The sequence below is a fragment of the Marmota marmota genome, unplaced genomic scaffold (assembly GCF_001458135.2).
Source record: "Marmota marmota marmota unplaced genomic scaffold, marMar, whole genome shotgun sequence".
Lineage (NCBI taxonomy): Eukaryota > Metazoa > Chordata > Mammalia > Rodentia > Sciuridae > Marmota > Marmota marmota.
The window spans coordinates 7,325,753-7,339,357 of record NW_025999962.1 but is presented as its reverse complement, the minus strand read 5'-3'; the positions used below and the strand labels follow the sequence as shown (position 1 = coordinate 7,339,357).

General features: G+C 42.0%; 1 protein-coding gene across 1 annotated transcript in view; it reads left to right on the top strand.

Annotated features, from left to right (window-relative positions):
* The first annotated feature begins 2,894 nt into the window (after positions 1-2,894).
* Positions 2,895-13,605, top strand: part of Tnrc6b (trinucleotide repeat containing adaptor 6B) — a 189,883-nt gene continuing 179,172 nt past the window's right edge. The window contains exon 1 of the mRNA XM_048803107.1: positions 2,895-3,222. Coding sequence (XP_048659064.1) covers positions 3,110-3,222 — 113 coding nt within the window. The 5' untranslated portion in view covers positions 2,895-3,109. The remainder of the gene's footprint in view (positions 3,223-13,605) is intronic.

Here is a 13,605-nt window from a genome sequence, read left to right as displayed (position 1 = left end):
GGTTCATAGTTTACTGCTACAACTGCACATGATCATCAGGTGGTTACAGAGTAGTTCTGAATGTTTTGAAGAAATTTGCCATTATTTATTCCTTGGAAGGAAAATAGTGCTGTAGACAACTTCAACTAAGTAATTTCAGATGTTAAATTTAGAATTAACATTTGTGTGGACCTTGAGTGCAAGTGCACCTGATGCAGTAGTGCAGCTCTGCAGACAGGCACACTCTTCCATACACTCTGGACTTAGGGTGCTTGGGGGTGGAGTGCACCTGGAGTCCCAGCTGCGTAGAGGCTGAGGTGGGAGGATCTCTTGAATCCAGGAGTGCAAGACCAGCCTAAACAACATAGCAAGACCCCATCTCCAGGGGCGGAAAATAAAAAAAGTACTTGGAAAATTGCCTGTTTTCCCTTGCCTGCTTAACCTGTGCTATTAACTGCCGTTATCCTTTTCCCCTCACTGAATGCTGGCAAGTATCTGAGACTCATGACAGAGCAGGCAAAGGACTGAGATGGTTACTGTCTTCTTAACTTGTCTGTTAAGAACATATGTAATAATGAGCTACTTTGTGAAGTTGGAACAGAATTTGTACTAATGATAAATCTAAAGAAGTTGTGGTTTAGCCTGGGCAGAATCTTTGATTAAAATAGGGCACTAAAAATCAGTCTGTATTCTTTTATAGTCTATGGTTGATTGACAAAAAATTTAAAAATCTGATAATTCTCTGAGGTGTGCTGAGGGTCAGACATAACCAACCTATGGTTCTTGAGGCCTCTGTGAGGACCAGACCAGCTAGCTCTTGAGCTGTTGCAGTGCTGTTCAGTGGGAGAAACATCTGCACTAAAGTACCGAGTTCCTTGGATTCCACTGGGGTTTAGTTCCATTTATGCTCTATTGAACTCCTGCCCAACCTAATTTAAAGTTGTCTAAGATACAGTCCTTGCTGTCAGTGAAGAAGACATCCGTGTGGACAGAACCAGTATAAGATGATCTACCTCAAAGGAGAGTAGCACTTCACCCAGCCAAGCAGGCACAGAAAATTTCCAGTAGAAGCCGCGTGGTGGCAGAAGCCTGTAATCGCAGTAAATGAGGCAGGAAGATCACAAATTCTAGGCAATTTAGCAAAACATTGTCTCAAAACAAAAAATAAAATGGTTGGGGATATAACTTAGTGGTAAAGCTCCTGGGTTCAAAGGAGACAGATAAAAGATGAGTAGAAGGGAATTAGCAAAGGGCCCTCAGTAGGCATTAGTGCATGAGTGTGGGCAACAAGGAAACCAGGCACAGTGCTTATAGGTAGAATGGGAAGATAAGATAGGTCTGAGGAGATTTTGGATTTGACCCTAAAGTAATGGGTAGTTATTGACTGAATACAAGTCAGTGCACATCCACAAAGGTCAAATTTGCTTTTGAAAAAGAGGCATTGCACCAGGAATGTGCAGTAGCACATGCCTGTAACCCCAGCAAATCAGGAGGCTGAGACAAGAGGATCGCAAATTTGAGGCCCTCCTAGACAACTTAGTTAGACCCTGTCTCAAAGTAAAAAATAAAAAGTGCTGGGAGTATAGCTCTGTAGTAGTGCAACCCAGGCTTCAATCCCCAGTACAATAGAAAAAAGAAAAAGACACATTGCATTGCTAGGACAACAGTGTGTGTAATAGAGAGATAGGAATGAAATTTAAAACATATGGGTTCTTGCTGGGCGTGGAGGCACACTCCAATAATCCGTCCCAGTGGCTGGGGAGGCTGAGGCAATAGGATCGCAAGTTCAGAGTCAGCCTTAGCAGCTTAGTAAGGCCCTAAGCAGCTTAGCAAGACCCTGTCTCTAAATAAAATGTAAAATGAGTTGGGATGTGGCTCAGTGGTTAAGCGCCTCTAGGTTCATTCCCCAGTACCAAAAAACTAAAAAACAAACAAAAATTATGGGTTCTCAACACCGTTCCGTCAGAGATTTATTGATCTAAAAGGGTATTAAGTAAAATAAGTAAAAGTGATGACAGATAAGGTCACCGGATGCTTTCAGGATTTGCTAAAGTGACATTTCCAGCACTGGAACATAATATGGGACTAAAACTACACCTAACAGCCTGTAGCCACCAGGAGAGGAATGTGCTCTCATGGACAGAAGCATTAAGTTGATTGTGAAATAAAGGGACCAACTTCCAAAGAGCTTTCTAATAGCAGTTCAGATGCTGATCACAGATAAGCTGAGGCTGGGCTCACCATTGTTTTGACCACCCTATCACACACAGTAGGTGCAGTCTTGAGCTGGAGAACCTCTAATACTTGTTTCTGCCTCTGTAAAATGAAGGCACTGGCCATTTCACATATCTTCAGATGCCTGTATATGGACAGATATCTATCTATATGTTCATTCATCAACATATTCAGACTTTTGAATATATCTTAGCACATCATAAAATTGTCACTGCATTCATTAGCAGATTGCTATTAATTTAATTTGAAGAGACAATTCCAGCCATTATTTGAGAATGGATTGGGGAGAAGCAAGAATAGAAGCGGGGAACAGCTAAGAGGCCTCCACAGGGAAAGTGATGACCTCAGTGGAAATGAAGAATTGTGGTGGATTTGAGATACAGATGTTGAGAACAGAAATGGTAGGGCTTATGTGAGGTACTCTCGGGTAGGTGAGGTTCCAAGAAAGAACTTCAGGTTCTGCCTTGATGAAGACAGTGGAGATGGGAGGAACTCGGGCAGAGTGAAGATGGAGTTTGGGACAAGTTGAGTTTGTAGTGATTGTGAGACATCCAGATGGAGACACTGAAAAGGCAATGTTTTGGGGGGTAAAACAGTAAATAAAAAAGTTTTGATAATAGGTTTTAATGTCCCTTTAGAAAGTGTTCCAATTTATGTTCCTAATAGCCATTTGCCTTGACTGAGCTTGCATTTGGTGCCCTACCCTATACTAGGCCTTTCACACATAATTAAACTTCAAAAGAACCTTCTGAGGTGGATGTTGTTACTGCGCTAGTGTTGGATGGGGAAGTCTTCGCTTGGGAGGCCCGGCCACTGGCCTGCGGGCCAGCTGCTGTGAAGCAGGGAGCTGGATTTGGATGGGGCTTCCTGATCCACTTTTTCTCTGGCGTCTTCCATGGAGCACGTAGCTCATTGTGATTTTTCTCTTTTCAGGGTTTTGGTTTTTTGCACTGAATGTAACCTAGACTCATCGTCTCAGGCCTGCATTGCCCCAAGATACTGTCAAAGGTAAGTTTTTAAAATTGACATCCACCATGTATTGGTAATGGAATGGGAGAGTCTGTATCTTAAAAAGAAGGAAAATGGGCTGGGTCCATAGCTCAGTGGCAGAGCACTTGCCTGGTACGTGTAGGCACTGGGTTCCATCCTCAGCACCACAGAATAATAAATAAGTAAAATAAAGGTATTGTGCTATCTACAACTAAAAAAAAACAAACAATTTTTTTAAAGGTTAAAAAAAAAAAAAGGAAAAGAGCTGGGGCTATAGCTCAGTTGGTAGAGCTTGCCTCACATGCACAAGGCCCTGGGTTCAATCCTCAGCACTGCATACACACAAAAAGGAAAGTATGTTATGATGTTGTTGCTTCTTTGCAGATTTCTTATAGAAGGAAATTTTTGAATTCCTACTTTGGTAGGTCCCTTTAAATTGCACTAGTTTTGGTGGTGGGAATGTAGCTCAGTGGTAGAATACTTGCTTAACTTGCATGAGTCCTGCATTTGACCCCCAGCACTACATAAAACAAAGAAAAAGAAAGGGGCACGGGGAGGGAGGGAGAGGGGACAAGCTATGGTGTTCAGATGGCTACTGACATTTGGTGCTTTATCCTATAAAGCAGGACCTTACTAGGATTAGCAGTTGCGCAGTTCTATGTGAGAAGATTGCCTGCTTCTCTGCCTCTGGTCTCCCTGCTCCATTCTGCAGTACACATTCCTGCCTGGGTTTGCTTTCTAGATGAGAGATTTAGCCATGTCACTGCTTTGCTGAAACAGCTTCCGTGGCTCCCAGTGGTTGCTGATGCTAATCTACAAACTCCTTCAAAATCTAATTCCAGGCATGGATTCTGGCTTCTGTGGGGAATCCCTGTCTGTAAGTCTTTTGATTGGTTATTTATTTTTGCGATGCAGAGGAGTGAACCCAGGCCTCATGTGTACTAGGCACACACTGAGCTTTACCCCCAGCCCTCAGTCTATAAGTCTCACCAGATCATTTTCTGTTTCCTAAATATGTATGGTTTTGTGCCTTGGTTGATGCTTTTCTCTTTGCTCAGAGTGTAGCAAAATGCAGCTACCTGCTCTTCTTTTTTCTACCTTTCCTATTTTCCTGTTCTCCCAGACTGCTATAGAATTCCTTTTTCATGTGTCTTAAGAACTCCTCTTGTGGGGCTGGGGTTGTGGCTCAGTGGTAGAGCACTAGCCTCACATATGGGAGGGCTTGGGTTTGGTCCTCAGCACCACATAAAAATAAATAAAAATAAAGGTATTGTGTCCAACTACAACTAAAAAATAAATATTTTTAAAAAGAGAACTCCTATTGTTATTGTGATAATAAATTACCCCTAATTTAATGTGAGTTTTTTTTTGTTTGTGTCCATCATCTTTACTATTCTGTAAACTCTTTGAGGCTTCTTGGAAAGAAAGTTTTTAAAATTTAAATGAATTTATTTAACTGATACATAAAAACATACAAATTGGACATATTTGTCTGGTTCTATCTGATATTTTTGATACATGTATACACCGTGTAATGTTTTAAGTCAGGTTAAACATCTGTCTCCTCAGACATTCATGATTTCTTTATGGTGATAACATCCAAAAATCTCTTTTTTCTAGCTTTTTGAAATTACATATTTGTAGTCACTCTACTAGCAACAGCACACTTGAACCAGGAACTAAGAACTAACTTTTTTTTCTCATTATTGTGCTGGGGATAAAACCCAGGGCTCTGTGCATGCTTAGGCCTGTTGGCCACTGCTGGACACCTTAGTAAAGCTATACATTCCTTGTTTAATCCTTCTGTACTTCTACCTGCCCGGTGTATGAATGAAAATAACTAAGGATTAAAAGTTAATGCCAAGTATGACAGTGCAACCATGTAATCCCAGTGATGTGGGAGGCTGAGGCAGGAAGATCACAGGTTTGAGGCCAGCCTTAGCAACTGAGCAAGACCCTGTCTCAAAATTTTAAAAAAATTTAAAAAGGGCTGAAGGTGTAGCACAGTGGTAGAGCATTCCTAAATTCAATCCCAAGTACTAAAAAAAAAAGACAAAGAAAAAGAAGGTTAATAACTTGTCCAAGATTATACACCTAATAACTGACAAAGAAGAAGGATTTTGTTTCTTCAAAGTCAAAGCTTATTCTACTACACCATACTAGCCCAGCACCATTTGACATGTGGTAGAAACTCACTAGATGTTTTCTGCATTCATATGTATTACATTTTAATTTTTTATTTTTTTATTCTACCATTTTCTTTATACTTTTTTAAAAATTTGTTTTAATTAGTTACACATGACAGTACAATGATCTTGACATATCATACATTTGAATCAGATGGGGTATAATTTCTCATTATTCTGAGTGTATAGGTTGCAGAATCACATTGGTCATGCAGTCACGTATATACACACAGCAATAATAATGTCTATTTTATTCTGCTGTCCTTTCTTTCCCCGCTTCCCCTCCCCTCCCCTCCCATCACTTCTCTCTACACAATCTAAAGTGACACACTTTTTTTTTTTTTTCCCTCACATTGTCATACATGTATTCTGTATAACGATGAGGGTCTCCTTCCTTCTTCGTGCAGTTCCCTTTCTCCCTCCCTTTCCCTCCCACCTCTCTTCCCTATTGAGTGGTAATCTTCTTCTCATGCTCTTCCTCCCTATCCCATTTTGAGTCACCCCACCTTATATCAGAGAAGACATTTGGCATTTGTTTTTTAGGGATTAGCTAAACTTCACTTAGCATAATCTGCTCTAATGCCATCCATTTTCCTGCAAATGCCATGATCTTGTTATTTTTTTAGTGCTGAATAATATTCCATTGTGTATAAATGCCACATTTTTTTTTCTATCCATTCATCCATTGAAGGACTTCTAGGTTGGTTCCACAGTCTAGTTATTGTGAATTGTGCTGCTATAAACATTGATGTGGCTGTGTCCCTGTAGTAATGCTGTTTTTAGGTCTTTTGGGTATAGTCCGAGAAGAGAAATAGCTGGGTCAAATCACCATTTGACCCAAATCTTCTATTCCCAGCTTTCCAAGGAATCTCCATACTGCTTTCCAAATTGGCTGCACCAATTTGCATTACCACCAGCAATGTATGAGTGTACCTTTTTCCAACATCCTCACCAGCACTTGTTGTTGTTTGACTTCGTAATAGCTGCCATTCTTACTGGAGTGAGATGGTATCTTAGAGTAGTTTTAATTTGCATTTCTCTGATTGTTAGAGATAGTGAGCATTTTTTTGTGTATTTGTTGATTGATTATATATCTTCTTCTGAGAAGTGTCTGTTCAGGTCCTTGGCCCATTTGTTGATTGGGTTATTTGTTTTTTTGTTGTTTAACTTTTTGAGTTCTTTGTATGTATTACATTTTAAATAAAAAGGAACTTACCAAATACTATTAAATACCAGGAACGCAATTTTAAGTGGACTGAATAAAGAGAATAACAAGATTTAGTGTCTGATATCAAGAGGATGACAGGCAGATCCTTATTACATAGAGGCATCTATGTGAACAAATAAATTCAGTAAAACACAGTGAGTTTTATATGGTGCTGAGGATCACACCCAGTGCCTCACATGTGCCAGGCAAGCGCTCTACCACTGAGCCACAACCCCAGCCCAACACGATGAATTTAATAATAAGATTCAAACAGTATCCACTGGGGCCACTGAGAAAGGAATCATCATTTCTACCTGGGTCAGGGAATACTTTCTAAAATCTGAGTCTGTAATGATAAACAGGGTGTCCCTTCTTGGCATAGGGGAGAGAAAGGCAGGCAGGATAATATGAATTAAAACATGAAAACCTGAAGCATACTGGCATATTGTGGAGCTGTAAGTTCAGCATGGCTGGAACAAAGAAATCAGACAGGTGAAACTGGAGAGCCAGGGCTGGGCTGGGGCTCATGGTCGTGTGAGACACTGGGTTTGATCCTAAGCATCACATAAAAAAAATAAAAAATAAAAAATAAATAAAAAGATATTGTGTCTATCTACAACCAAAAAATATTAAAAAAAATAAAAAACTGGAGAGACAGAGACAGGCTAGATCCTGGAGGGCTTTGAAAATACTAGCATATGTGCCAATTTTTTTTTTTTTTTTTTTTTTGGTACCATGGATTGAACCCAGGGGCACTTAAGCACTGAGCAACATCCCCAGACCTTTTTAATTTTTAATTTTGAGACTGGATCTTGCTAAGTTGCTGTAGATGTCTTTGAACTTGGATCCTCCTGCCTCAGCCTCCCAAGCTGCTGGAATTACGGGTGTGTGCAACTGCGTCTGGCATGTGCCAACTTTTATGGACAACCTTGCTCAGGATCTAAGTGATATTACTCATGTTTATCCATTAACATTTGTTGAGTCCTGCCCTGTGTGTGCTGAGCACAGTGCCAGGCCAAGACCATCCATCACTTACATGTATGCTACACTGATGACAGCTCTGAGGTAAAGTGACACACTGAGGCAGAATGAAATGCTTGTGCTTGCACATCATCTTATGACAGCGCTGGCCTTCCTTGTTCACCTCTCCAGTTAACTTAAGTGGGTTTTGCCTTGACTTTTTCATGATTGTTAGCACTGATGCTTATACCTTCTGACAGTCCCCAAGGGGAACCCAGAGTTAACTGTGCATTGCCTGTTTGATTCTTCCAGTTTGTCAGAAGGACAGTAAGATTGACTTAGACCCTAGACACAACTATAAGTCATAACTTCAAGCAAGAATGTCATCATTGCTGGGAGTGTGTAACTCAGAGGTAGAGCTTGCATAAGGCCCTAGGTTTGATCTTCAGCACCACACTGATGCTGTGGTGCTAGGTTTGATCTGACAGCACTCTGTCCCAAAACATAGCGTTATGTTAGGACTTCTCTGCTGCATAATGATAAGGATTCCTCCATGAGGGTCCAGAGTCAGGCCCTGCAACAAATCCCAGTTACTTGGGAGTCTGAGGCAGGAGGATCACAAGTTCAAGGCCAGCCTTAGCAACTTAGCAAGACCATGTGTCAAAATAAAAAAAAAAAAAATGAGAAGGGCTACTTTTGAACTGCACCCCACTACCCATCAAGCTTTTTTTTAAAAAAGAAACACATTAAAAACTATTAAGGATAATTCCAAAGGAACAACAAAAAAATGGGAGCAAAGAAAGGATGAAAAGAAAAGCAGGTATCAATAAAATGTAAGTAGGCAGACTATATGGTGTTGGTTGGGAAAGTTTTAGTTTTTTAAAAAATTTTTTGCAGGTCTGGGGTTGTAGCTCAGCGGTAGAGCACTCGCCTAGCATGTGCAAGGCCCTGGGTTCTATCCTTAGCACCACATAAAAATAAATAAATAAAATAAAGATATTGTGTTCAACTACAACTGAAAACAAAATATTATTATTATTATTATTATTATTATTATTATTTTTTTTTTTTTGTAGTAGTGGAGACTGAACCCAGCAGTGCTTTTCCACTGAGCTACACTCCTAGCCCTTTTCATTTTTTTTATTTTGAGACATGGTCTTGCTAAGTTGCTAAGGCTGGCCTTGAACTTGTGATCCTCTTGCCTCAGACTCCCAAGTAATTGGGATTTGTTGCAGGGCCTGACTCTGGACCTTCATGGAGGAATCCTTATCTTTGTGCAGCAGGGAAATCCTAACATAGAACGCTATGTTTTGGGACAGAGTGCTGTCAGAACACTGGCAACTACCATTTCCTTGCTCCTTTGACAAGAAGTTATTCCCCTGTTGGTACAAGGTCTGCCTACATGGCAGTTTCTGAACTCTTGGTGTCTGGACTCCTGTAATATGAAATGTTGTGTGTCACCTCTGGCATATTGTGATTGTTATATGTAAATTGGCACATACCCACTATAAAAGCTATTTTTGCTGTGCAATAGTAGACGCAATTCTCTGAAACCATCTCCGGAGGGGTTTCTCTGCGCCCTCAAACTCCCCACAGTCAGTGCTGGAAGGGCAGGCCCCTCGGCATTAGGAATTATGGGCATGTGTCACTGTTCCCAGCTTGCTTTTTTTTTTTTTTTAAATGGTACTGGAGACGAACCCAGGGTCTTACAATGCTAGGCAAGCACTCAACTAATAAGCTGATCCCAGCCCTTTTTATTTTGAGACAGGTTACAGTCCTCCTTCTTCAGCCTCCTGAGTGTCTTGGATTACAGGTGTGTGACACTGCACCCAGCAATTTTTATTTCTAAAAATGATTCCTGCCAGACATGATAGTACACACCTATAGTCCTAGGCACATTCCCAGTGACCTAAAGACCTTCTACTAGGCCCCGCCTCTTAGAGGACTTTCTGCCTCCCAATTGTGCCAATGTGGGGACCAACCCTTTAACACAAGGACCTTTGGGGGGACATTTAATGTCCAAATGATAGTAGGTATGACTGGCGATTGTTCATAGGTAGTTATTAGCACATTTGTGTGGAGAGAGGGAAAGATTTGCCTGAGTAAAGTGCCGAATAGTGTGTCCTTTGGGTATATCGACGTTAGCGAGGGCTTTGGAAGGAAAGGTATGTTATTGATGTCATGGTCATGGGATTATGGGACAGCGTAAGCAGATTCAGAAGCTGAACTTAATTGTGAGGAGTAGACTCAGATGCAAATTGGGATAGAATTGGACCCAATAAATAATAATCATTTCCCTGCCCAAGTTCTAAACCAGCAGAGGTATGTGACAAAGAAATAAGACAGGTAGAGATCAGAATGTCACTTTTATTACTAATAAAGCTGACATACCTAAGGGCAGATAGGCTTCTTAGTTCAGAACTCCAGGATTTAACAAGTGTGCTCAGCCCATAGCTCTAATCTAGGAGAGGCCTGCCTAGTAGAAGAGGGAGGGCAGGGAGCCTAATAGGCTCCCCTCTTGGAAAGGGGCCAGAGGGGGCTGGCCAGTGTAAGTCCAGGTTCACTTCTTTTTCCAGAGACACTAATCAGGTAAGTCTCTTCACCCCAACAGCATGAGTCATGTTATGGTAAGTTCATGATATTAAAACATTCACATTGTCCCACATGGAGGGAATCCTCAAGGATGGGGAGAAGGTTCCTCTCCCCTAGTGCTCCCCAGCTCTTGTCTCGTAGTGCATTGGTCTTTACTAATAAGTCCAGACAGCCAGAGTCTGCCAAGCCCCTTCCTTCCTTCACCGCTTCCCTCCTGCCTTTCTTTCTGGTGTAGACAGAAACCTCTTCCTTTCCATTTCCCCTTGGGCTCAACTGTGTACTGTTTATTAGTCCACAAACAATTTTAAAGGACAACTTTGCTCACTTTGTAAGACTCATGCTCTTTGAAGTTCACCCGTCTTCTAGCTTGTATGCAGCAAATAAATGTCCCACTTTCTGATGTCTGAAAGGCCTAAATGAAGACTCTTCCCTAAAGTCTAATCTTTCCTCAGCCATGCCAGCTTAGGAAGAGCTATGCCAGCATAATTCAAGGTCAAGCAGCAGCCCTCTGTACACTGAAGCCACCCACGCCTGCTAACACCCTATGCTGAGGCTAGCACACATGGCATCTGCTTGCTAGGCCAAAGTGGATGGTGTATGCTGAGACCGCCTGCACAGCTGGAGTTTGGTTTAGATGAGCTTTCAGTGCCACCGTCACAATTTTGGCTTGTTTCTTGGCCAGGCTTTCAAAGCCCCCATAGTCTTTGCCGAAATTTCTGAGCCTAGTGCATGCAGCCTTGTCTCTATAGAAACAATCACTTACCTGACGACAAAGTTGCCATAACTACAGTTACCGTTAAGGTCAAAATACTGTGTGGCCTATAGTTTATAAGCTTCAGTAGTTAAAAAGCTAACACACAAGTAAAAACCTGTGTGGCCTAATGTAATCATCTACAGGAGAATCCTTCGTGTCTCATTAAAGGCCCAAAGTCCTGGCCTCCAATTGAAGCTTCAAAAATTCCACATGTATTTCATGCCCCCCAATTTTACTTCCTGTTTTTTTATCCAGATATCAGTCTCATGCACTAGATATTAGGCTCTTTGAGATCTAATAAATAGTACTATCCTCCCCTTGACTGAGCTGTGTACCAGTGGAGAAATGAGATAAAAAAGGAAAGCATTTGAGAGACCAAACTATTGTCTCTGTTACTGACAAAACTGTATTGAAGAATGTGACTTACACATAGATACTGCTAAGTGAATTTCTTAACAGTAAGCCTCAGAATTCGGCAGACTTACTTAGTTGTAGGTAGTTGTGAGGGTCTTCCATTTAGGGGTACAAGAGCAAGAAGAATGCCTGCTCCCCAGTGGTAGCTCCTTCCCAAGGGAAGGAAGGGCTGAGCTCCACCCACCTTGGCTCTCCTTCCAGATAAGTCTCTTCAAGGCAAACTTTTGTCTCCTTTGGGGTAGAGAGGAACCAGCAGGAGAGGGAAGCAGCATCCTGTGAGCATAAAGGCACAGGGAAATGTTCAGTGAGAACTGGGGATTGAGTATAGGAGAATAGAGGGAACTCTGAGAGTGGCCATCTGCATGTCCTTCGACCTATTACATTCAATCCTCAGGAAAATGAGGTTCCCAAGGGAAATGAGATAAAGGGGAATTTTCTCAACGTCTCATATACATAGTCCTTTGCGTCTGACTTGAGTTACAGCTGTGACTGTCTCTAGGCTTGTCACTGCTTCCTGCCCCTTCAGGCCTAACAATAGTAAGGTTGTCCACTGTTGCCAGCCACTGGATGGGTACAGGTCCATTGTTCTTCCTTAATAATTTCTTCTCCAACATGTTGAAAAATTTATGGCTGCTATAAGGAGAGAAGGTAAGACTTAGTAAGGCCTTGATGAATAGATGGGATCTTGTGAGGAAATGATGGATTTTAGAAAGTGAATGTAGGGGCAAAAGTCTTTGGTTAAGCTGGGCACCATGGTGTACACCTGTAGTCCTGGCTCTTTGGAAGGCTAAGGCAGGAGTATATCTTGAGCCCAGGAGTTGGAGGCTAGCCTGGGCAGCATAGTGAGGTCCACGTCTGGGGGAAGGTCTTGATAACAACCTTGAAAGTGGTGGGTAGGAAGGTTGGGGAGGACAGAGGGCTGTTTATTGTTGGGGCAGGGAAGAGGAATCAGGGAGGAAAAGAGCAGTGAAGGTCAGAGAAGGGTCAGCGAGAAAGATGTAAGATGTAAGAAAGCGAGGGCTGGACAAGAGAAGGGGGGAGGTGGTAAAGCTGTAGGTCAAGCAGTCTGCCGCAGTGGCCTTTCCTAGAGGAGCACACCATCGCCTGCCTCCTTCCTCTCCTGCCTTCCTACCGGAAGCCTGGGTGGAGCCCCAGGACTCAGAGCAGAGAGTAACCAGTGCTGGCTGAGAGCGCAGACCTGGGAGCGGAAGGGAATTCTTGGTGTGTGGAGTGCATCCTCTGCGAGTACCCACCTCCCTTCCTGTGAGTAGGAGGATGGTTGGGAGGTGCTTTGCAGTTCATATCTTGCTGGTTGTTTTTGAATTTTTTGAATGTTGTCAACTAAATTTTCATAGAGAGAGCAATCCTGTTTTTACACAACTGTCATAAACAGTGAAGGGCAAAAGCAACTAGAGAGAGCCTGTTGTACTTGCTGTGCACCTCGTGTGTGTGTGTGTGTGTGTGTGTGTGTGTGTGTTGGGGGACTGGGCAGCGCAGGGTAACACGTGAACGAGTGAAAGTGAATGGAGGTTGCGTGAGAATTTCTGCTGTACCAATTGTAAACTCACATCACGTAAATAAATATTTGTTCCCAAAAAACCTTGTTGGGCAAGCTCACTAGATATTTTGAATACCCCCTTTTCCCAGCCAATAGCTGTGGAAACCCAGAAGTGCCTTCTTAGCCTCAGGTCTTGCAGCTGGCTATTAAGAAACCTGAACCAGAAGGGATTGCCATGCCCTGGTGTTTTCACAAAGAGATGTCTCTGCACACAGAAAAGCATGTGTTACAAGCATCATTTTAGGTTTTACATTTTGTAGCTGTCAGTCTTTTAAAATATTTGAGAGGTTTTAAGTTTTTATTTATTTCAAAAAAATTTTTTTTTAGGGGAGTGGTCCTGGGGACGGAACCCAGGACCTCATGCATGCTAGGTGAGCACTCCCCGCTGACCCACATCCCAGCACTTTTTATTTTGAGACAGTCTCACTAAGTTGCCCAGGTTGGCCTTGAACTTTTAATTCTTCTGCCTGAGCCTCCTGAGTATCTGGGATTGCAGGTGTGCACTGACTCCTTTTGGCATATTGTAATTCAGATCATTTTAACAAACTTTTGCTTGATTGGTATTGAAAGGAAAAATTACTATTCTTTGTTGTTTTACCCCACAAGTAGCCTAGTGTTTTTTTTTTTTTTGTTTGTTTGTTTTCAGAGAGAGAGAGAGGTTTTTTTTTAAATTTTTTTTTTTTTAGTTTTTCGGCGGATACAACATCTTTATTTGTATGTGGTGCTGAGG